The sequence below is a fragment of the Rhipicephalus sanguineus genome, chromosome 5 (assembly GCF_013339695.2).
Source record: "Rhipicephalus sanguineus isolate Rsan-2018 chromosome 5, BIME_Rsan_1.4, whole genome shotgun sequence".
Taxonomy (NCBI): domain Eukaryota; kingdom Metazoa; phylum Arthropoda; class Arachnida; order Ixodida; family Ixodidae; genus Rhipicephalus; species Rhipicephalus sanguineus.
Genome location: NC_051180.1, coordinates 200,166,428 through 200,191,772, shown reverse-complemented (window position 1 = coordinate 200,191,772; position 25,345 = coordinate 200,166,428). Strand labels below are relative to the sequence as shown.

General features: G+C 48.3%; 1 protein-coding gene across 1 annotated transcript in view; it reads right to left on the bottom strand.

Moving 5' to 3' along the window:
* The window catches only part of LOC119394571 (26S proteasome non-ATPase regulatory subunit 3), a 197,177-nt gene that overhangs the window by 8,988 nt on the left and 162,844 nt on the right, over positions 1-25,345 (bottom strand). The window contains exon 11 of the mRNA XM_037661893.2: positions 21,271-21,321. Within this exon, the coding sequence (XP_037517821.1) occupies positions 21,271-21,321 (51 nt within the window). The remainder of the gene's footprint in view (positions 1-21,270; positions 21,322-25,345) is intronic.

Genomic DNA, 25,345 nt, shown 5'->3' with positions numbered 1-25,345 from the left:
TAAATAGACGGAAAAGTAAGGACATTCTGCCGTAAGGGGCAGAGAACTGGGCTGTGAATTCTTTGTTTCTGTGTAAGACCGATTTAATCGAAGTAGACATGGCATTAGGCCAAGATAAAAAAAAAAGGTTTTTTTCTTTCTTGTCGAGCCTGGTGGAACACATGTCACCGCCCTGTTATAAGTGACGCTCATAGCATCCATCGCTAACACTACCACGCGCGAGCACAGCGACACCTCTTGCTCTGAGGCTGTTAAAGCTAACCGTGACTTATCCGCGAGGCGTAAACGACTTTGCAGGGGGTGACAGCACCCCACAATGTGAAGCAGTCAGCAAGCCTATACCATATTTTATGTATAGTAGAAAACTTGCGTACACTCCACGAATACAATGAAAAAAGTACAACAAAGACTAGCGCAGTCTTACTGAACTTTATTCCGTAAGAAAGCACGTATATACAATACCTCATAATCACTCCATGGGCAACACGGCACTGCATTTCCATTTACACAAAAATGATAAAACCACTAGCAGAACCGACGCACTATCACATACTCATGTTCAAGTTAATTTCACCTTCACTCAATACGAAGGACGGATGACTAACGCACAGTGACGTCGCTCCGTCATGGCGCCTGCACGGGGTCCTTTTCCAAAGCAGTTTCAAGCACTGGCATAGCTCTGTAACAGAATATATATACTTGACTGCCCCGGAGAATGCTGTGCTCCGAGTTCAGCTCGAACCGTGATGTACGTACATCCTTTGTATCCACCAGATTTCTTGCTCACAAACAATGCTGCCAAAACCAGCACTGGACTTTCCGCAACGCGGGATCCTTAACGCTATCGTTATTTGATGTCTACTCCTGCAGTTCCTGGGAGGATACAAATTGTGAATCACGTGTGGTGCATACTACACGGGCCGTCGTGTGTCGATACGCACCATGCGTGACTGAGGGAAGCGTTTCATGACGCACATGTCAGGCATGTCACGGTACTCAAGTCTTGACCAGTTCGTAGTGTTCATCATACACTCATGTACTCCTACGCGAATTTTGGTGTATACCAAGTTAAAGGGGTACTGACACGAATATTTTTAGTTGTTTTTTGCGTTCAAATGAAAGGTCAAGCCCTCAAGAGCCTAGAAAAGGTAGTGCTAAGCGCAAGTGCGCCCTGAAAAAGTAATTACAGTATGTTTTTAATAGCTAGTTTCGGTTCCTACCGTACCCTGACGTCACAACACCGTATGAGCTTCTCGTCACGTGCTTGCACATTATATTGTCACGTGGTCGTGACGTGCGAAGCTTCTCACGAAGCTTCTCGAACAATGAGGCGCGGTTTGCGCTGAGCGTTGCTGGCAGTCTGTGGGCGAAAACCGAATACAGCAAAAGTGATAATAAGAAACGCACGTGGCAATGCCCCCCTCTGAAAAAGCATCGTCCCGATGCTTAATGCAGAACACGGGGCGGGGGGCGGGCAATGCATGCAACAATAACAACAATAAAACAAGAAGGTACAACAAAAAAGCACAAGCAAAACAGTACAATAAAAATAAGCACAAGCAAGAAAGTACAATAATAAAGTAAAAGTACAGTCCTCAGATTCACTAACGCGCGTAATATGGCTTCAGGCGCACGACATGGATGACTTCAGGTCGCCCACGGCGCCGCTGAGAGTTCGTAATGCCATCAGGGACAACCTCGTAGTCGAGTACGCCGAAGCGCCGAAGTACCCTGTACGGTCCGAAGTATCGTCGAAAGGCTTCTCGCTAAGTCCCCGTCGGCGTATTGGCGTCCATACCCACACACGCTCACCGGGTTGGTATTCCATGTGGCGTCGTCGAAGGTTGTAGCGGCGGCTGTCATTCGTCTGCCGGTTCTTGATCCGTAGGCGGGCGAGCTGTCGTGCTTCTTCGGCGCGCTGTAGGTAGGTGATCGCGTCGATGTTTTCCTCGTCGGTCACGTTTGGTAACATGGCGTCGAGCGTCGTTGCCGGGCTCCGTCCGTAGACGAACTTGTATGGCGTCATCTGCGTCGTTTCTTGTACGGCCCTGTTGTACGCGAAGGTCACGTACGGAAGGATGGCGTCCCACGTCTTGTGTTCGACGTCGACGTACATGGCCAGCATGTCGGCGATGGTCTTATTTAGACGCTCGGTGAGGCCGTTGGTCTGTGGGTGGTACGCGGTGGTCCGGCGGTGGCTTGTGTGGCTGTATTCCAAGATCGCCTGAGTTAGGTCAGCCGTAAACGCCGTACCTCTGTCGGTGATGAGAACCTCTGGGGCACCGTGTCGAAGGACGATGCTCTCAACGAAGAAGTTGGCTACCTCAGCGGCACTGCCTTTGGGTAGGGCTTTTGTTTCGGCGTAGCGGGTGAGGTAGTCGGTAGCCACGACGATCCATTTATTTCCGCAAGTCGACGTTGGGAACGGCCCCAGGAGGTCCATCCCGATCTGCTGGAATGGTCGCCGAGGAGGCTCGATTGGCTGAAGGAAGCCTGCTGGTCTTGTGGGCGGTGTCTTCCGTCGCTGACAGTCTCGGCACGTCCTTACGTAGCGAGTAACGTCGGCGGCAAGGCGCGGCCAGTAGTGCTTTTCCTGTACTCGTGCGAGCGTGCGGGAAAGTCCGAGGTGTCCAGCCGTCGAGTCGTCGTGCAGGGCATGCAGAATTTCTGGTCGCAGTCCCGAAGGCACAGCGATAAAGTAGCTGGCTCGGGCCGGAGAGAAGTTCTTCTTTACGAGGACGTTGTTTTTCAAGCAAAATGATGCCAATCCTCGCCTGAATACTTTTGGGACGATGGTCCTGCCCTCCAGGTATTCCACTAGACCCTTCAGTTCCGGGTCGGCTCGTTGTCGTTCGGCGAAGTCGTCGGCTTATGGCTCCCAAGACGCTGTCATCATCCTGGTCGTCGGGCGGTGGTGGGTCGACAGGGGCACGAGACAAGCAGTCGGCGTCGGAGTGTTTCCTTCCGGACTTGTACACGACGGTAATGTCAAATTCTTGAAGTCTTAGGCTCCACCGTGCGAGGCGACCTGAAGGGTCCTTCAAGTTAGCTAGCCAACACAAGGCGTGATGGTCGCTCACAACTTTGAAGGGCCTGCCGTAGAGATAGGGGCGAAACTTCGACGTAGCCCAGATGATGGCGAGGCACTTTTTTTCTGTTGTGGAATAGTTGGCCTCTGGCTTAGACAGCGACCGGCTAGCATAACTGATAACCCTTTCCAGTCCTTCCGTCCGCTGCGCAAGGACGGGGACGAGTCTTATGCTGCTTGCATCGGTGTGAATCTCCGTATAGGCGTATTCGTCGAAATGCGCAAGTATCGGAGGCGTCTGCAGGCGTCGTTTCAGTTCATGAAATGCTTCGACTTGCGCTGTTTGCCACCTGAATTCGACGTCGGTCTTCGTGAGCTGCGTTAGTGGCTCGGCTATCCGTGAAAAGTCTTTGACAAAGCGTCTGTAATAGGCGCCCAAGCCGAGAAATCGGCGCACGGCCTTCTTGTCGGTGGGTGGCGGGAAAGCGGCGATGGCAGCTGTTTTCTGCGGGTCTGGGAGCACTCGAGTCTTGCTGATCACGTGACCCAAAAACAAGAGCTCCTTGTACGCGAAGCAGCACTTTTCTTGCTTCAGGGTGAGCCCGGAGTTCTTGATTGCTTGAAGTACGGATTGAAGTATCTGGAGGTATTCGTCGAAGCTTGAGGCAAACACAATGACGTCGTCCAAGTACACAAGGCAAGTCTGCCACTTCAGCCAGCACGGTGTCCATGACGCGCTGGAACGTCGCAGGTGCCGAACAAAGACCGAAGGGCATGACCTTGAACTCGAACAGGCCGTCCGGTGTTATGAAGGCAGTCTTTTCTTGGTCTCTCTCGTCGACTTCGATTTGCCAGTAGCCGGTCTTGAGGTCCATCGAAGAAAAGTACTTCGCGTCGTGGAGTCAATCTAAGGCGTCGTCTATACACTAATTTCACAAGGAGGCTGCCATTTTTAAAGCACTCCACCGCCGCTGCGCCGTCTATCGTCTGCGACGTTTCGCCGCCCTTCCGGTGTGTGGGGTTCCGCGGCGGTGTATGCAGCGTATGCGCTCGGATCACAAGGTATTGCTGTTCTTCGCGGTACACGGGCAAAACAGGGCAACGCTTTTCGAGTGTAAAGGCGCTGATAAATAATCCCTGAGCTTTCAGCTTCAAAATGGCTGAAACAGCAAGCAGCGGCGGCCTACGAGAGGTTCCCGCAGCAGCGCCGACGATGAGAATAATGCCAATGCAGTTCTTAAGCAGCATGTGTAAATTGGTACTTGCTTTGTATGTTTTGTTACAACTGGCCGGGTGAGGTTCTTGGAATAATCACTATAAGAGAGCGTTAACATTTAGGACAACTGTCGAGGTATAATCGGAGAAACGTAAATGGAGACGAGCGAACACGTAGGCCATTGTCCGGCTGCGCGCTAGGTACGCGCATTAGTGTTTAAGATGGCTCCCGGGTTTCCGTGCCGTGATTATTCAAGTTCAACGTAACTCTAATCCCTAACAGACCCTTTTGGTTTCGCTTGGTACGTTGCAATACAATGCTCACGGAACGACAGGAGCACAAACACCGATGCCTGTGTTTATTCGTGTCGCCGTCGTAGCTTGTGGCCTCTGATCCTTGCACAGGATAAGGAACAGAAGTACGACGTGTGAGCTCAAAATTCGGCGTAGAAACAACACCAATGATAAAATAAGCCTGTTGCACATCTGGAAGCGTGGCATGGCGTAAGTTCGCTTCGGCACGAGCCGCCGCGACTAGCGATACGCCGAAAGGGCACTCGTTTTTGGTAACATTATTGTCAATTTGTTTCCTGGAGAGTATTTCAGAAGCATTACGACGAGCGCACGTGTCCAGGTAACGACCTGGCTTTAACGAACGTGGGCCGATTATTCACGACACCCAGGCTGCCGCGCGAAAAAAAAAGTGCGGTTGTCATAACGCTACCCCAGTTATCGTCACAAAATTGACAAGTCGAGAAAGAACGTGCTCTCGACGAAACGTTAGAAACGCGTACCTACGCCAAAGAACACATGTCATGCGGGCCTTTCTGTCATGTAGATTGAAAAGTGCTCATTCAGTAATCTCGAAATTGCACGCACTAAGATGGAACATTTTCTAGCCGCAGGCATTGTAAATCATGAGCTGTAGCATAGAAACCAGAGAGGTTCATGAGAACAACTCTTGGCCAAACATTTTGTGTATTAATCGTCAGCCTTGACATTGGTTCTCTTTGGTGCAGATGATAAAGTGTACCAGCACCCAAGCACAATCACAAGCTGGCGTGGTGACTTGGAGAAATGGCCATAAGTGCAGACACCCCATATAATAATATACTAGTTGTCGGAGAAGAAGGCGTGCGACCTGAGAGAAGCGAAGTCATTTAAAAACATTGCGCACTTCGCATGCCTTGGCTGCCAGTCTTTCAGGCTTTCGTAGCTGTTGCCGCAGCCAAACACGGCGCAGTGGTAGCTTGTCGACGTCCGACATTTCGATTTGCGGCAGCACAATTGTTTCAGCGCGTCGAAAAATGGAAACACGCTGACCTCTCATGCACCACGCAGTGCAAAACTCGGGAATCCGCACACACCAGCGGCAGCGGTCGGCCGAGGTGGAGAGAGAGAAAGCGGTGAAAATACACCGGTTCGAGGCTACGCTCCTCCTCTCCGTGAAAACGGTCTATACGTGGGAGAAGGTACACATCCTTTTTCATGATTTTGTTCAGGCGACGATAATCGACGCAGAAACGTAGGGTCCTATCCTTCTTCTTCACTAACACCACGGGTGACGCCCACGGACTCTTTGAAGGCTGGATAATGTCGTCGGTTAGCATTTCGTCGACTTGTTTCTTTATAGGTCTCCAACGCTCAAGTTTGCGCAGCGCCGTCTGCTGCACCAGCGGAGAGAGGGGAAAGCTCCGGTAGCTCGGACGGGTCGCTCTTGCTTGGTTTTCCCATTGCGCGCGCGGAGAACGTGCTCCCCGGGGCTTTTATCTCGCAGAAAGCAGGCGCACAGTCCTGCTGCATTGTGAACTCTCACAAAAGTTTAAAAATAATAAAGAGCCGAAAACTGCCCGTCAAGTTCTACCGTTTCCAATGCAAGCAGTGCGAGGAGCTGAAGCGTCAAGTGTGGATTATGGCAGTTCGCCGCGATGCTTTCGCGGTCGTCACCTTGAAGCAATTTGTAATGTGACAGCAGCGGAGCATGCGGGCTAAAGGAGCACTGACATCAAATTTCAAAGTCGAGATGTGCCCTTCATTCGATTGCTCGGTATGCATAAGTCTCCTTGGCCAAATTTGAATGGCGTCCGTCGCGTGGAAGTAATTTTATTTCGAGGGCAAACAGCGTATGAAAGCTCAACGGAAGATTGATCACGCTGCGACATCGACACTAGTGCTACCGTAACCAACGTTTATAGATACTTTTTCAGTTCCGTATCTCCTCGCGGCGCGCGTAGGGAGGAGGCGGCCTGTCGCCGCACCCGCCACCACAGCGCTGCAGTCGCGCTTTGCGCTAGGAGAGCGAGGGTCGTCTGCTAGCACGAAGGGCTTCTTCGCATGAGCTATTGCACACGGCCGAATGAGAATTGCGCGAACACTGTACTTGGTCTTTACTCTTCTTACTTAACAATAATTGGACATTTACTTCAATTTGTGCGCGTTATATTGCTCACAAACTTGAAAAGACCTGTACAGACACGCTTCGCAGGCGTCAGTTTTGGGCAATGACAACGTGCTCGCTTCGCTCTGCGCCTTTCCATGTCCGTTTCGTTAACACTGCACTAGTTTGGCTATTGAGCATGCTCGAAAAATACGAATTTCAAACGTAGAAAACTAAGGGTTACATAACATCTCTCAAACACGGGGAAATTTACAACATTTTGTAGTACGAATCATTTTGCTCTATCAACATACTCGAATTATTCGCAGAGAATTTTTCGCGGTTGGCAAGCGTGTCCCGGATTTCGCGAGAACTGACGGACACATATCATTTCAGTAATTCTAGTGCGTTCATTAACACGAAAGAATGTGGTCTAGCCAAGAGCACACCATGTTCTGTGCGTAATAATTTTGCAACTTCGCGTTATGTGACGTTTTCGAAAGCCTTGCATTGTACGAAATGATTATGCGCATTTGTATTGTTTCAAAACGACAAGCAACATGCATTTTGGTCAGTTAATTCGAACATGGTGGCATCGCAAAAAATATTACAATGTGAAAGCAAACCGAGATCCTTGGTATGCAAAATGAACGTGGAAATTTTTTACACGCGTAGATACTGCACAGCATTGTTGGCAGGCAGTAGCATAACCAGGCATTATATTCGGGGAGGGGGGGGCAGGCCCGTAGCCAGGGGGGGGGGGGCCCTAGGGCCCCCCTGCCTCAAAAGTTTTGAAGTATGTGTTTTTACCAAAAATAATGAAAATAGGCGTTGTTCTCAAATAGTCGAGGTTTTCAGCAAGTACCCCCCACCCCCGAAAAAAAATTCCAGGCTACGGACCTGGGGGGGGGGGTCAATCACATTTTTTGTGTGTTCGTGCGTGTGTTTGTAAGAGTGCGTGAATATATACACATGCAAAATCGAAAAATATCGGACGAGGAAGTTTGACCCCACCCCCTTCCTGGCTACGCTTGTGTTGGCAGGTTTGCTGCCAGCTAATTGTTAAAGCTTGCTTTCTTGCGCTCTCTCAATGCCCTAATGGTACTGCTATTTTCCAAGCATTTGGCTTGCGCACAGAAGTGCATGGGAGTAAATAAAAGTGAAGCCAACAGTGTTTGTGCCTCTCGTTATAAGAGCATTCAGCACACCCCAAAACAGGTCACCAAAAAATGTGCCCTTGCTAGCATGCTTGATGGCACGCTCTACCGTACGTGCTTACGTGCAAGCAGTTTCTCTGAAAGGCTACCCTGACACATTCGCGCACAGTGACCAGCATGGACTCAAGCGGCAGGGAATCCCGCCTACCAAGGGCATCGTATTTGCAGACCTCGCAACGCGTTGTTTTCTTCAATTTGAAAGCCACGTAGCCTGCCAGGTAACAAAAGGCCGTTGCTTCTGGTAATGGTGCACAGTACCCACGGTCGTCAGAAGCACTTAAGAGGTCACGGAATGGCATGGACATAAGCTGTTGGCATACTTTCTCTTTCATCGCATGTTTCTGGACGAGGACTTCACGAAGCTTTTTTTTTGCACAGATGCTCTCAAATGCACTAAGCAAGGTACAAGTGGCTAAACTTGGTCGCTTTGGTATATGATCTTGCATGTTTTTCTCCGCGGTTTATCGGCGTGAGAAATAGCTCGCACCCAGCTTTCAAGATGCTGCGGATCGGGCGGCGGCGCAAAAAAGTGCCGCTTTTCTACCCGCTGGCACAGCCGGGCACGAAACAAGTTGGCATCGCAAAGCTTGAAAACTGCTTGACTTCCCGTGGCAAGGAATGCTCGGTTGTCTGAATTCACCGAAGTCGTCGAGAGTAACCTCGCGCATGCACAGCCAACACACCCAGGAAAAACATTCCATGTCAGCCCCGCACGCGGCCGAAGCAACTACGGGAAAGAACACGTGTGCCCGCGCGCGCGACAGCGCTATTCACGACTGTGGCGCCCTCTCACTGCCTGGGTAAAAGTGGCGGCCGCCTTCGGCGGAGGAGTTACGGAACTGAAAAAGTATCTATTAACGTTGACCGTAACAGGTGTGATACATTCCGATTATAGTGTACTAGAATAATTTCCTAGTGACGCGTCTGAGAAGGAGCGCGCGTGCCTGTTTGTGTAGACGCCACCAGGCGCCGCCACTGCGCCTTTTTCTAGTCGTCTGCTAGCGTAAATGCCGCAGACCGGCGGATTCATTGCAGTTCGGGACATCGCCTGCAGCAGTATCTATTCGCATTTTTTTTATCATCCATATGCACAAACCCATCATATGAGTAACTCTGCATGTTTTGCTTCTATTGCGCAATACCTAGCACAACATTTAAATCGCATGCTCATCGCAAACTATGTACACAAAAGTGCTATGCCAGAAGGCGTACGATGAAATAACGGCCTCGACGGACGCATATTGATGGTGGCAAACTTTTCGTGACTTATTCTCGGTTACAGAAACGCAGCTAAACAAGATTATTCCGGCGTTTCCTTACCTCATTTTACGGCGTGCAATGAGACGTACTACATGGAAGCATCCCACATGTAAGCGTCCGGAGAAAAAAAAAAGTCATCCACCATGTTTTTTTCCCACAAGAACTACGACGTTGAACGTAGCGTCGCAGGGGACGCGCACGAGGCAAGCAGCTGCAAAGCGCGTCTGAACCGGCCCAAACCGGCGCGAACTGGCTCCGCGACTAGAAAAAAGCGCAGCAACGCCACCAGTGGCGTCTACTGGCGTTTGCTTCAACCGGCCTATTGTCCCTGCCTCCTGGACGCGTCACTAGGAGATTATTCTAGTACACTATAATTCCGATCATAGAGTTTCTTACAATAATACCTAGAGGGGAATCTGGCGCTAGTGTCTACGCGGGCTCCTTGAGACGCGCTTCAACCACCATGGGAATGATGGGAAGTACAGGCTTCGGATTTGCTTCGGATGGATTAAGTTCTTGAGATTCGCAACGCTTGTTTGCCGAGCGTAAAACAAAACGATATGAATTTAATTCCAATTAAAATTTGCTTCATTCTTTTGTATGTAAAACTTATTGCAAAAAGTTTGCGTGACCGTGAGATGGAACTGAAACCTGGACGAATTCAACCACCAGGGTATGCATTGCTCTGCAATTGTGTTCCAGATTTGGCATCACCAAATAATGAATTATTTTTGTACAACACTTGAAAAGAAACACGCTTGTTCTTCATTCGAAAGTACGCATTATCTATTTATGGAAATAACAGTACTGTATTGAGTGAGAAACACTTAACGCATCGTCTGTTGCGATGCCAGGTGCGTCTGTTCAAGTGGTTTGCCTCCAACGCATCTCTCGTTTTGTTGTGAAGTCGAGTCAGAGGAGCGCGACGGTGCGTCTACTTAGCTTCGCCGTCGTTTTGCAGCTGATTTGAACGAGTTTTGGTAAGACGCGCTTATCAAACAAACGTGAACTCGATGCAGTTTGCTACACTGACATGGGACGCTACATCTGTGCGCAGCGGTGAGTGCACGACGCTTTGCTAAAACTGTCAAATACAACCTGCAAAGCTGCAGCGTCGCAGCAAACCAAGAGATCTAGCGGTCTTCAGCCTCTTTGAACAACAAAGGCGCTGTTTGAATGATTTGAAATGCACCCCACTACCCACGCCTCGCGAAGAACGAAACTGAAACTGTAGAAAAAGATCCGTAGACCGTTCGCTAGCTAACGCTATCCAATCCGAAGCCTGTACTTCCCATCATTCCCATGGTGGTTGAACGATCGCAGCGCCAGTTTCCTCTCTAGGGTATTGTACGAAGCTCTATGATTCCGATCATACCATCCTGAGTGACGATACGCTAGTAACAATGACGTCGACGAACTGAGTGTATTTATTGTGCCGCCGACGCCAGGCGACGCTCTCCCCGGCTCTCGCTCCCAGCCAGTGGCTCTCCTTGCTGTCCCGATCCGTGCCTGCGATTCATCGTGTCGTATCGACTGATTTGTCGTGTGATCCTCAGCGCGAGTGCGATCAATCGGAGCGACTACGTGCCAGCATGTCGGGGAACCGCTGCGTAGTATACGTACCTGCTCGTCGAGGCGCGGAAAAAGCGGAACGTGCGTGGCGTTTCATTACACGTACGGTACACGCCAACACGACCACAAGCTATCGAAGTGGAGCAGCCTATAGATAAATATCATCGCTAACAAGTAACACGTATGTAGCGTTATTAGTGAATGTTAGTTCGTCCGCGGACTTCCTTGCGCTAGCGTAATACCGGGTTACTGCAGCCGTAACCGTGACAGGCCGGATAGGTGGGGCCATCTGGCGGTGCAAAGAAGAACCCGGCAAGCACAGAATTGTTATTGTAGAAACCTATCGTATTCTATTTCTCCGCTGGTGTGCATTCGCTACGCCGATATTGCAGACCCCTTTGCGTATACCGGGATGCTGTGCACGCTAAAATTCTCTGATATAGCTCATTGAGACACACCAGCGAGTATGGCCCAAGCGTGCGTCCCCGGGCACCTCCTCGTTGCTGCTTGGAACGGCGTCCATTTTTGAATCGCTGTTTTGCAAAGGGTCGAAGCGAAAATGATTCGCGACGTCGCGTATCGCGGGGATTCTAAGTTCCAGAATGCCGCCTTCAGCACTAGTCGATACTTTTGACGGCGACGACGGCGATGCTGGTGACAAGGCATGACTGAACGTGCGCGCCTAGCAGACGAAATATTGGCTGAGCAGCTGATCCTCACGTCACTCCTTTCTGTGGACAAGTGGTAAACTGGGGCGCGGTCTGGAATTGACCGCGAGGGAGCGCTGCCAGCGCTAAGAAATGGCGGGCTTGCCGGCCGTTTTGAATCGTGCTAGATACCGGTGATATAAATCAATAAAACAGATAGCTATTCGTCCCTCAGTTGCATTTTCGGTCGCGAATCGCTACTAGGGGGTAGATAACTACTCGTGGATGCAAAAATCTTGACATGCGTAAATTTGATGTCAGTGCTCCTTCAAATAACGTACCGTGAATACTAACTGTTCAAGCTGATTGCGGTACATTTCCCGTCGCGGCTCCCTGTAAACAGAATTAAGCTGCATGTTTGCACTGAGCGTTTATATTGGACTTGCATGCGACACGCCGTGATTGCCTAGCAGGCTAAGTGTTGCGCTGCTAAGATCGTAGTCGCGGGTTCGATTCACGCATACGGCAGCTGCATTTCGATGGGAGTGAAATGCAGTAACACCGGCGTACTTAGATTTACGTACACGTTAAAGAACCCCAGGTGGCCGAAATTAATCCGAAGTCCCCCACCAGGCATGCCTCGTAATGTCATGCGTTCGGTGCGTAATATATAGCCTTGCACGCGCGCGAGCCGCGGGCAATATACAGCTGCCGCTTTGGAAACGAGCTGAAAAAAGAACCAAGGCGGCAATTAAATTTTCGATGGCTTCGCGAATTCAGATGCGCTTATCATCGGGCACAAATCTCGGCATAATCATAAACATGCGCGATCCCAGTGGGTATTGTATAGTATGATGCTGACCAAGCGAGCTGTCGAAACAACCAAAGCGACATTCGAATAAGCGAACACGGTGCATGATCAGGCGTCGATATTATTCGAAATGAAACACGCCTCTGGAAGAAACATGCATGGTCCAAGTGGGCATGAAATATTTTTTTTTTTGCGCGTATCATTATGCTGTGAAAGGGAGCTCTAAAAAAATCCAAGGTGACATTAAACTTGAGATCCGACGTTGTTATCATTCGATGCAAACCTCGGCAAAAGCGAAAATCCCACGAAACTGAACACTGCGGATTGCAATGCAGCCAGTGACTCAACAGGGCAGATGTAAATTTATGCTCTTCACATTGAGCTCATAATAAATTTAAAGCCTCACGACAAACTTGGCATCCAAGCAATCGAAAAGTTATCAATAGAAAACGCACGCGAAAGCGTGGTGGATGTTTTGTTGATAGCTCCGAGTAGACACGACTGCCGCAACGAATGTGCGTTTTACCGGTAACATAATTACAGAACTCGCGCAGTCACCTCCCTATTCATGTAAAAAAAGTGCCCGTCCAGCATCGGCACGCACGTAGCTCTCGTACAAACAGCATCGTCCTTGACGACCTGCTCGCGGTCCCGAAAAGGTGGTCGATCAACCGCCCTCCTCTGGTGAGATTCCCACCGTGAAAACGTCTTTTCCATCTCTGGGATTTTCTAAACCTTCAGAACAAGCGACACGTGAAGTTGCACGTCCACGGCGAGCAGAAAACAGCGCGTGCAGTGTGCGTGAACGTGCTGAGACAGCGCAGTCAAAAGGCAGGCGCGGGGAGAGGAGCGACCGGTTTTTGCAAGAAAGGCTGCGAAACGCGCGCGACGCAGCGCCCCCTGGCCGAGCTTGGGAGGCCTATCCAGGTAGCCCAAAATACAGTCCTACGAATAATCTGTTTTACCAAACGTACTGAGTCTATATATCAGGGGGTCTCAAACTCTCGGCGAGCGGGCCGCAGTCACGAAATGCAGTTCAGCAAAAGCCACGACCGTGAAGAATTGAAAGGGGGAAGGGGGTGGGGGTTTGAACAACATGTCCCCTAACGCTGCCACTTGAAAGAACGGATTTCCCATGTCACATATATGGGTCATTTTTTAAAAGGATTTGGCGACAAGATACCAGAAAAATATCGATACCAATGACTAAAATCTTGACTCCGATTGTGAAATATACAGATTTTGTTCTGCGGTTGGTTTTCAGTAGATGATGACCGCATGAGGTGCCTCACGAAAAGAAATGCTTGAGACCCCCCCCAGTCCCGTCTCTGTAGCTTACCCGAACAAAGCGTATTAACCGCAATGGGGCACGTCGCCACATCAAACACGGTCATGCCAACACCAGTCTCTGTGCAGGTTAGTTATTTACCGCACCCTTGTACCCGTACAAGTGACCCATTCTTACTTGCGGTGCCGTGCCCACTCGAATTTATTGATTTCTTGCAGAAAATTGTTTTGCCAGACTTGCTTATATTGTATCATTGCGTATGTTGTTCACCTTCTGCTTGTCCTCTCAGGCGACGTTGAACTGAACCCAGGTCCCGGCACTAAAGATACAACAGCTACTCTGTAATCAATTGCTGCAGCTATGATAACACGACTTGAGCTTTCACAAAACGCTGTACTTGCTGAGCTTTCAGGCATTCGTAGTGCACAGACCAGCATTGAAAATCACGTTACCACTCTTTCCATGCACGTTGATGCCTTAGAAAAGTGGTACAAGCACATCAAGCCAACTAACACACTGTATCGGTTAACTCGAACGACGAAATTTCCAGGCTTTCCACCGAATTAAAAACGCTATCGGAGAAGTGCGACGATGCAGAAAATCGCTTGCGCAGGTCAAACTTACTCTTTTTCGGGATAAAAGATGCAAACGGCGAAACCTGGGAGCAATCTGAGGCGCACGTTATCTCCTTCTGTTCAGAGAATCTTGGATTGTCGATACATGCTGACGATATAGAACGTGCCCATCGCATGGGCCGCTTCCAGGATTCTAAAACCGTCCCATAATTGTTAAACTGGCGCATTTTAAAGTCAAGTCGAAGATCCTTGCAGCAAGCCTGAAGCTGAAGGAAACAAAATTTTGGATTCGAGAGGATTATTCAGCTCATGTACGATTGGCCGGAAAAAAACTGTACTCTTTTGCTAAAGAAAGGGACGCCGCATTGAAAATGCGTTACGACAAGCTACTGATCGACAAGAAGCAATACACATATAATGCCGCTACAGATTCCGTAATCGAATTATCTTCATAGCGATCACCGCCCGCTTCCAGGCCTCACCATAAACCTGCTCAGCCTCTGCCAAGTTCACCTAGTACACCATCTTATCATATTATGGCTAACAAACATTCGCAGCTACTTACCAAAAAAGGATGCTATAGAAGCTATCCTTGAAGATAACTGCTCCGACATTTCGATCTTCACTGAATCATGGCTTACCGCAGATATTCATGACAACGAACTCATCGAGAACAGTAAGACTGTTTAGTGTCTATAGATTTAACAGAGATGGCCGAAGAGGCGGCGGTGTCCTTGTTCTCGTTAAAGCAATACAGTCAAACCTCGTTAATACGTACCCGCTTTAAACGTACTAACGGTTAAAACGTAGTTGCGACAAATCCCCGACAGAGTCCCGTAGAGCCCAATGCATTCGCTGACCGCTTAAGCCGTAGTGGTTCGCCCTATGCCTACCGGTTAGTGCGTACCCTGCGTACCGCGATAACTTTTTGTGCCATAAAATTTTACTGTGCCGCTCAACTTCCCAACGCCAGAATGTGCCGCTCTTCGTCCTTTTTGAGAAGTGCGCAGATCAGTCGATCCCCGATTCCGACTTCCGCGCGATTGCGGCGACGCCTTTGCGGTTAAGCATCGGGAAAGAACGAAGGCGAGGTGGCGGCCACCGACGAACGCGCCGACATGACTTATCGCCGACAACCTTATCACAATAAGTATCTTCAGCTATCTGCTCGGGCACGTGTGCGGCGCAGCGCTACTTTTAAGCCTACTGCACGCTTTTATTAGGCGACAACCTGAACGCGCTGGGCCGCCGATCGCTGCCGCTTCGTTGTGCGCGGCCGTCTTCAAGGCTGAAGTTGAATTAATGGCACAAATGCTCGGGCAGGGTCGAAGAACTTCAGCCATGTACGAACTAGCCCGACAGCAAACGCTACTAAGCCGTCATCAGGCGCGCACCGCTTAAAGCGAAAGCAGATCGCTGTTGCGTAGTTAGCGTTGCGGGTCGCGGGCGCCGAGAAACCTCGCTGCATTGACGCTATCACACTAAACGCACGTGTACGATACAGCAAGCGTAGCGCGGTTGTAACCGTACTGCACGCTTTTATTAGGCGACCACCCAACGCGCCTCCGTCCGCTGCCAGGGCCGCTAGAGAATCGCGGAGTGCGCATCGCTTGCATGAAGCTCGTCATCGCTGCATTAACCGAACAAGCTACTCGCCGCATCTGTGCACGATCTGGAGCGAAGTGGGTATGAACAGCATTCCCACGATTAATGCGCGCGTACGGCACAGCAAGCGGCCGGTAGTGACGGCGTGAGCCGAGTAGGCGACGCGCTGCACGCAACTAGCCGGGAGACAATCGGCTCCACGCGGCCGTACCGCGTTTCACTGGAACTGCGTCAGTTTTCGTTTAGTGGCAGATCGCGGTTAGACGCACACACATATACCGCGGAAATCACACTGTCCGTTCTGTCGCTATGTCGGTCACTGCGTTGACCGCGTATCAGGGACCCTGCAATAGTTTCGAAATGCTCTTCGGCGTCGCCACTACGCGTTATCGGGCGGTCGTGCGAGTGTGCCAGGATCTTTTCTCCACATTGGGAAAAAGAAAGAAAAGGCTTTGCGGTGGGTACTTTAGGCAATATTTGCTGTGGCACTCTATTTATTTGCTGGCGGCGATGGCGTACGCTAGGAGATGCAAATTTGTACTTGGTATTTAATGCGTACTACCGTTTAGTGCGTAGTTATGCCGCGTTCCCGGCAGGTACGTATTAACGAGGTTTCACTGTAGTAGTCTCACATTTAGTACCCATGAATTGTAGCCTTGAACTAGTGTGCATTAAACCGTCCCTTCCTTTCGGCAAAGCCATACTTGTCGCCTGCTACCGCCCGCCAGATTCCGATTGTTCTGTTGTTGATGAGTTGTATTCCGTCCTTTTACATCTACAGTCCCGATATCGCCGTGCCAAGTTTGTGCTTTGTGGAGATTTGAATTGCCCTGACATCGATTGGGAGGAGCTGTCAGCATGCTCTCGTCAGTCAAAAAGATTTCTTGATCTAATCCTTACCTTCAATTTGATTCAGTGTGTTAAAACTCCAACGCGCGGTATAGCAGCATTCAAGATCTTGTATTTGTGTCGGAACCAGAGTTGTGTCAGTCTTTATCGTGCACCAGTGGCCTTTGCGATCATAACTTGCTTTTCTTTATTATGGCCGTCTCAATTCCTACCCGTAGGCCATCATTAAAATATATTCGCGACTACAACAAAGCCGACTATGAGAAAATCAACCAGGCTCTGCAAGAGTTTCTTCATCAATTCAGAATAAGTGCCCATACTTGAACAGTTAACACTAACTGGCTGCTTTACAAGGAAAAAATACTGTCGCTTATGGAGTCATATGTACCACTTATCTGTATTCGTGGTGATGCTGATAAGCACTGGTTTTCAAATGCCCTACGACGGCTACTAAATAGGAAAAAACGTCTTTTCCGGGTCGCCAAAAATTCAGACTGTCAATCCAAATGGGACAAGTACTCTGAATGTCTCCATGCTTATACGAATCTTTTAAAGTGCTCAAAAAAGAAATTCTTCCATACAGACCTGCAAAATATAATTCGAAATAGCCCGAAAAAATTCTGGAAGGTTCTGTTACCGAACCATAACTCTTGACAAAATATAAGTTTGCATGACCAAGAGGGCACAAACATTCCTCCTGATCGTTGTGCTGATGTTATGAATGACTTCTTTATCTCCGTATTTACTCGCGAGCCTGTACGCAATATACCGCACTTTCCCAGCCTTAATTTTAGCCAGATGCCTCCAATTTTCATGTCAGCTGAAGGCACAGCTAAAGTTATCAACAGCTTGAAACCTCCAGTGCTCCGGGACCTGACAACATAACTACAAAGATCCTAAAAGGTACTAGGGACATTTCATGCCAGATATTAGAAACAATTTTCAGTCAGTCAGTGTGCACTTCTTCAATTCCAGATGATTGGAAAATAAGCAAGGTCACTCCAGTTTTCAAAGCAGGCGATCGTTCCGATCTTTTGAACTATAGACCAATCTCATTAACGTGTATTGTTTGTAAAATGCTAGAACATATCATTAACTCACAAGTCGCTTCTCACCTGGACAAAAATTGTTTCTTTTTTTCCAAGCAACATGGATTCCGCTCTGGATTTTCTTGCGATACCAAGCTTTATGAGTTCACGACTGACCTTAACTTAAATTTAGATTCTTTATTGCAGACTGATATTATCTACTCAGATTTTTCTAAAGCCTTTGACCGGGTCCCACATCAACGTCTGATGGCTAAACTTTCCTCCCTATCTATAGATCCCTTAGTACTGTCCTGGATTTCTTCGTTCCTTTCAGACCGCACTCAGTTTACTGTTATTGGCAACCACCGCTCCAATATTTCTCAAGTTATTCCAGGCATACCTCAAGGCTCTGTCCTCGGACCACTTTTATTTTTAGTCTTCATTAATGACCTTCCTAGTGGTATTGCGTCCACAATTCGCCTGTTTGCGGACGACTGGGTTCTTTATCGTCGCATAACTTCTACCACTGACCAGCAACTTCTGCAAAGAGACCTTGATGTAATAGAAACTTGGTGCACCCACTGGCTGATGAAGCTAAATGTATCAAAATGCAAGAGCGTGCAAGTGTCACGAAAGCATTCCACCCTAGATTATTCATACACTTTAAACTCCACGGCTCTTTCATGCGTAAATTCGTACCGTTATCTAGGTGTCCTTATCACTGACAAGCTCAACTGGTCCGAAGATATCGCGAAATTAGTGGCACAAACATCGAAAACACTTGGCTTCATTAAACGCTCCGTTCTTTATCTCCGAGTAACATCCGAAACTTGCCTATGAGGTATACGTCAGACCTAAACTCGAATATGCCTGCGCTATATGGAGTCCACATCAAAACTACTTAATTGAATTGTTAGAAAGCGTCCACAATAGGGCCGCTCGCTTCATCAGTTCTGAGTATAATAGTTGGGTCAGCATTAGTGACATCAAATCATCCATCGGTCTTAGCACAACGAAGAAAGACACTGCGTCTGACACTGTTTCACAACCTGTATCATAATCGCCCTGATCTTCGAACCTCCACTTTAATAGCGCCTGTGCGAACATCACGTCAACTTTTCAATTCCATGAGTGTGCAGCGTATAACTGGCGCTACAACCGCATTTAGTAAGTCTTTCTTGCCTTTGGCCATAGAAGAATGAAACTCGCTTCTCGAATCAATAGTACATCAACGTGACAATTCGAAATCCAGACAGTTAGTATCAGCTCACTTAGCAAAATGAATTTGACCGACAGCAGACACCTGTACTCCACCGACTAACACAAGAAAGTGGAAGCTTACTTTGAAGCTGCTGCTTTTTACAAGTGTACATTAAATATTTTGTACTGTACCTTTTTATTCTTTATTCTTTCGTAAATATTGTGGCTCTAAAGTTATACAGTCAAACCCCGCTACAACGAAATTGACGGTGCTCGGAAAAATGTTCGTTGAAGCGAACATTTCGTTGTAGTGAAATCGAAAAAAATATGGCTGACCTGAGCTAGTAGAACAGAGAAACCTTTATTTCCAAAATTCAAAAAGTGTCTGCTGCTTCCTTTGCGTCCCCAGCAGCGTCACGACGCGATTCTCGTATATGCATAGCGACGCCACGTTGAAAAGCACGCAGAAACAACGTTCGCGGCTTCCGCGAACGAACCAAACAGAGGCACGGGCGCGCAACACAAACTGCACAGTTGCACTAATACGCTAACACAAGCTATTCGCCGACAACGGCGAGATGCAGGCGTGCTATCGCGGAGCGATGACTTACGCCTTATTCTATGCTATTCTTATCCACCACTCGTGGCTGGCTGATCCCGTTGATAACGTGGACGAATTGTTGCTCCGACCACCGGTCGCACTGGCCAAGCGCGAAAAGCACGAAAAACATAGGCATTGGAAAAGGCATCGTTCCGCGACTGCACTCCAGGGCTGCTCGCATTGATAACGCGTACGTACCGTCGCTTTGACCACTAGCGAAGCGCGAAAAGCATGAAAAGCATTGGAAAAGCATCGGGAAAGGAATCGTTCCGATTGCACTGAGCTTTGGCTTCGGATTGTCTGCGACTAAGAAGCAACTCAAACCAGTTGCGAAAGCAGGGCAGTCCGATCGCCGTCGCCATCAAGGAATGGCGGCCCCCACACTCAATCAACAGCGGCGGTTTCTGGAGGTGCCAACACGCGATTTAGACTTTGAATTCGTATTTTTATGTTCTAAAATGCATCAAAATGTCCGAGATTGTGTTTTTTGCACAGTAAATTAAATTTTTGAGCCCAGAATGGCATGGTAAATTTCGTTGAAGCGGAACGGCAGCAGAAAAAATGTTCGTTGTGGCGAGCATATTTATGCATTGACTCCTATGGACTGTTGACGGGGAACCGAGAATTTTTCGTTGTACCGGAAATTTCGTTGAAGCGGAGTTCGTTGTAGCGGAGTTCGACTGTATAACATCACTGTCCTCGACTCCGTAACAATGTATAACGAAACCACTCCTTATTGTAGATTCTGCTTACAAAACCAGTCCATCTATCATTTTGTAAACATGTACTATGATGTTTGTTTTGTTTGTTTGTTCTTAGTCTTCTTTTTCTTTCTCTCTTTTGTGCATGTCAAACCACAATGCAAATACTTTGCAAACGCATGCGGAAACGCGTAGCATGTGTCATTTTTGTTTTTATTTTCGGTTTCACAGCAGTGCACAGAGCTAACATGCCTTTTTCCTTTGTAAATGTGACCTTCTATGCATATTTCGATACTCCCCCCCCCCTTATGTAATGCCCAACCCAGGGCCCTTAAGGGATAATAAATGATAAATAATGATGTTGCATAGGCGAGTAAATAACACACTCCTGTAAACATCTTAAATTCACAAAAGCTTAGTGTTTTTTTTACATATTGTGTACCGTTCTGCCTGTTCTCTCTTTTTTGCAATCTTTTCTTTTACATTTTGTATAGTTTAGTTGCCGTTTACACATTGTATAACATTTTGTTTTGTAAACATCTATCTATAAGATCTTTTCACACAGATGTGAATAACACTATCTGTCACAGGGACCCCTTCTTCAACTCAAATTGAGTTCTGGGGTCCCAACTGTATGAATACGATGCACCGTGCTCTATTTTGTTATGAATAATAAACTGAAACTGAATTGTCTTTTTTCTTCATTACATTGATAGTGCAGCTAGCTGGGATGAGTTGGACGAAACCATTCAAAGACCGACAAAACATCATCCACTTTGTGGCTTGGGCGGCCACAGCCAGAAGGTTGTCGCTCCTTCAAGTGGCGCTGTATTTTTTATCTATGGATCAGACGACGGACAAGCTTCCTGAGCGGCTTGTTTTGGTGCCCTGCCAACCCCATGAAAACACTGTGTGGTGTGAGGATGTGGTGGGAATCGTTGCGCATTCAATTGAACGAACACAGGAGGGAAAGGACAGAGTAAACGGTGTGAGGAGGTTCTCGACCTTTTGCTTCACAATGAGAGCAACTGTTCGTTTGACTGTTTCAACGACAAATGAATTCGAAGTAACCAAATGAGTGTTCTTTGTTTTCCCGCTATACATTTTCACCTTTTTGTTTTCTTACTCAACACCGAATGTTAAACCACCTCATATTTTTCACTCAATTAAAGGTAGGCTACCTCTCAGGATTTTAAGTCATCAGGCACTGAGAGTATATTAAATAAGTAGCTGTCCTAGCACTGTTGCCACACGTATCATTTTTAGTGACTTGTGTTGCATTTTTCAGAAGCTTACCTCAGCCGATTCAAGGTCCTTGTTGTAAGACTTTGGTGGGAACCGCATGGCCTGCAAAGAAAGCACATGTACATTAATTGACGCTCAGTTACACTGCCTTGTGAACAAAGAGAAAACACTTCCCTTACCAATTCTGCAGAGCTGAATGCAACACTCTATGTACACAAGCGTGCCTGTGCATGCTGACATGTGGCCGGCCAATTCGTTCCAAGCAAGTCACTGTTTAGTACTTATTACTTTTAAAGTACAGTAAAACCTCGATAATTCGATCTCGGTTAAATCGAAATTTCGGTTAATTCGAAGAATCTGAGCGGTCCCGGGATTTTCAATGCAAATTCTACCAGATTATTTGAATAGCCCGCGGGGCTCCATCCGGATAATTCGTAATTTCCCGCCAGCAGCAACGTACGGGGACAGCCTCCCGGCAACACATATCTCGGAGGTCATGTTGTTGGTTGAGTGACATGGGCACATTCAGTTTTTCCACCGACTTTCTGGCGATCCGACGGCAGCCAGAGCCAGCCAGCCAGCCAGAATGCATTCGTTTTTTGTGTTATTTCGTGTTCTGAGTTTGACTATGACGTCGTTTCCTGTCAGTACCGGAAACCAACTGGTTAAGTGCGTTTTCCGTTTCGTGTTTTTCACGTGGGCCACGTTGCATTTTCCCATGGTTCCTCCATGCATTTTTAGCGTGGTTCGCCCGTTCGCCGTCTTGTCAGTCTTGCATTCGTCGTGTTCGCTTTGTCACCAGTGCCTGAATCAACCGCGTGCGAAATCACGGCTGCTTGCGCGACTCACAATGCCGAAGTACAAGACGCTGACGCTTCGGGAGAAGGTGTCCTTAATCGAGGAGGCAGCGAAGTCGACGTGCACGAAGACGCAACTTGCAGAGAAGTACAAGATGCCTTTGTTGACGCTGTCGACCATTTTGAAAAATAAGGAGGTGTTCGAGGCTTACGGGAAGACGCATTCATCGAAACGATCCAGGATTCGTTTTCCAACGTACCCGGACGTTGAAGCCGCTTTAATGAAGTGGCTCCAGCATGCAAACGCCGCTCACCTCCCCGTGAACGGCACCATTCTTCGTGAGAAGGCTGACGAGCTGGCCCTGCGCCTTGGCCACGAAGGCTTCAAGTGCAGCAACGGTTGGTTCTCTCGGTTTAAGGAGCGGAACAACCTTACGTACTTAGCAGTGTGTGGGGAAAGCGATAGCACGGACTCAAACGTCGTTGACGACTGGCGGAAACGCACTTTAGCACCGCTGCTTCAGGAGTTTGCAGAGGACGATGTCTACAACTTGGATGGGGCAGCTTTATTTTATAAGATGCTTCCTTCAAAAACATTCGCTGCAAAGGATACCACTGTCTCGGGGAGAAAGCAGCCTAAGGAAAGGATTTCTATTTTGTTCGGCGCGAACATGTCGGGAAACAACAAGCTCCCATTGCTCGTCATCGGCCGGGTGGGTAAGCCTAGATGCTTCAAGAATGCGCGCCTTCCCGCAAAAGATATCGTCATACACAGGCATAACAAGAAGGCCTGGATGACGGCGGCAATATTTGAGGAGTACGTGCGGCTTCTCGACCGGAAGTTTGCTGCCAAAGGGCGGAAAGTGCTCTTTGTAATCGACAACTGCCCGGCCCACGGTGTCATCGGGAACCTGGAAGCTGTCAAGATCGTCTTCCTCCCTGCAAATACAACAGCCATATCGCAGCCGATGGACCAAGGGGTGATTCTGCAAACGAGGAAGATTTATCGCCACCACCCGTTGAAGCGAGTTTTGCTCTGCTACGACAGTGGAAAGCAGTACAACGTAGACCTCCTCGGTGCGATATGTTTGATTGCCTTTGCGTGGAAGGAGTTGGAGCCAAAGGTCATCAGGCGCTGCTTTGAGCATGCCGGGTTCCGAAAAGAAGGTGGCGAAGATCAGGATGACGTGTGCAGCTCCTCCTGTCTAGACGATGAGGGAGACTCGATGTGTGCCCGGATCACAGACTTCAGCGAAGACGACGGCGACGGACTAGGCTTCGCAGAGTATACAAATGTTGAGGCAGGTGTACAAACATCGTACGCTGATGTGCATGAAGAAATCGTCGACAGTGGAGTAGTCGGCGATGACGGCAACGACGGTGACGATAACGAACCCGCCCGTGCGCCCGCTTTAGCGGCTGTTGTCGATGCCGTGAACACCTTCCGCAGCTTTGTCGAGTGCAGCGGTGGTGATAGTGAAATGCTAAGTGTTGTGAGCAGGCTTGAGAACATGGCACTTGGGGCAGCCAACTACCACACTAAGCAATCCAGCATCACTGATTATTTCAAGTGATTTTTTTTTGTCACATGGAAGATGTGATTTCATTTTGTGGTGTGTTTTTCTTGCTTTTTTTCTTCAGTTTGGTTAATTCGAAAATCCGCATAATTCGAAGAATTTTCGCGGTCCGGCGGCCTTCGAATTATCGAGGTTTTACTGTAGCACTAAAGAGAAACAAGTTTAGGCTCATAAATCATTCTGTGAAAACCCAAATGCTGTTAAAGTGCCTCGGATGAAAATGTCTCTTTTTATGTGCCAAGAATGAGCTGGGCTTGTGCAATCCACTTTAACGTTCTGGAGAGTTTCCTCTCTGTACGCTAGGGGGCCTACAGACTCCATTCTTTGAGCAGCGGTCTCAGAAAATGCCGGCCTCATGTAGGGTGCTGCTGCTGCACCAGTCACAAAAGCAGAGCCTTGTTTAACAGCGGAGCTCTTTAAGCCTGTCCAACGTGGACAAAAAACTCCTCACCATTGACGTCACTGTGCATTGCTTAGCAACCGGTTGCACTGCTGTGCACCTGCTTCGCTAGCCTACACACACCTGCCTGGACACTGCATGCAACTGCTTGGTTGAGCCAGATGTGACGCCACGGCCAACTGCGCATGCACTTCTTAGACAGCTGCCGCATGGCGGCGATGCACCAGACACAGACATGGGGACGCTGAAGAAGGTTCGCACTGCCGATGAGGAAGCCGCTTACCCGGAATCGCAGTGCACTGCCAAGAGAGACTGCTGGCCTCAACTAGAACTTGACATCACTTGAAATTATTTCTTGTAACTTAGCATCACTTGGCATTACTTTAGCATCACATTGTATGGCCAGGAACCGACCATCTCTGCCGTGCCTTTAGCCTTGCGCCACTTTTGATTGGGTCGTCAAGCTTTGAAGATGCATGTCTGCATGAAAGCATTGGTAGTGATGGCAGTGTTCAGAGTGTTGTAGACTTATCTAGCAACTATGATGCTGTTAACCATGACAAGAGCTTTGATATATCAAGGCAGTGGACAGACATAGATGAAAAACTCTACCCTCATTTTAAATTTGTGGCTTCCCTCAAAGATTTAACATAAAAAGGGCCGTATTCTGAAATGCTCCTTACCTCGGACCATTTCCTTATCTTATGTGAGGAGCCCTTCATGCCTCCTTATCTCAACAAAATGCGTTGGCGGGCTAGTTGGTGAGAATCCATATTGCTTTTTTAGCGCAAAAACCGACACCACAAGAAAGAAGACTGAACACAGCGCTACTCTCAACTGACATGGTTTATTGCGTCACTCCACTCTTTATAGCAGCCAGATACCGGCAGGACATGCGCCGTGCACCCTATGCGCACAACCACTACACCTTGGACACCTGAGCGTAATCATGAAAGCGCATGCAAAAAGCAAAATTCAGCAGAAAACAAGGTAATGGAAGGCACACTAATGCACTGCGACCCCAATGATTGAATGAAAAAGCTTCCGATAATTCTCGGGCGGTGGTGTCACGACTCTTCTTTAAGATAGTGGTTAGTCTAAACAAGGCTTGACAATTGCATTTTTTGCAGTGTTGAGCTAAATGTGAGCCTGTACCAGTCGGCAGGGATCGCTCATGTTCTTTAAGGCGCTCATTCACACAGCGGCCTGACTGACCTACATACACTTTGCCACAAGAGAGTGGAATCTTGTAGACCACCCCTACGCTGCACTCGACAAACTTCTGGTGTCTCTTTTCACATTGCGGCTTTTTGTTTTCTTTACAAACACGCGCCTGCACAACATAGACAGTT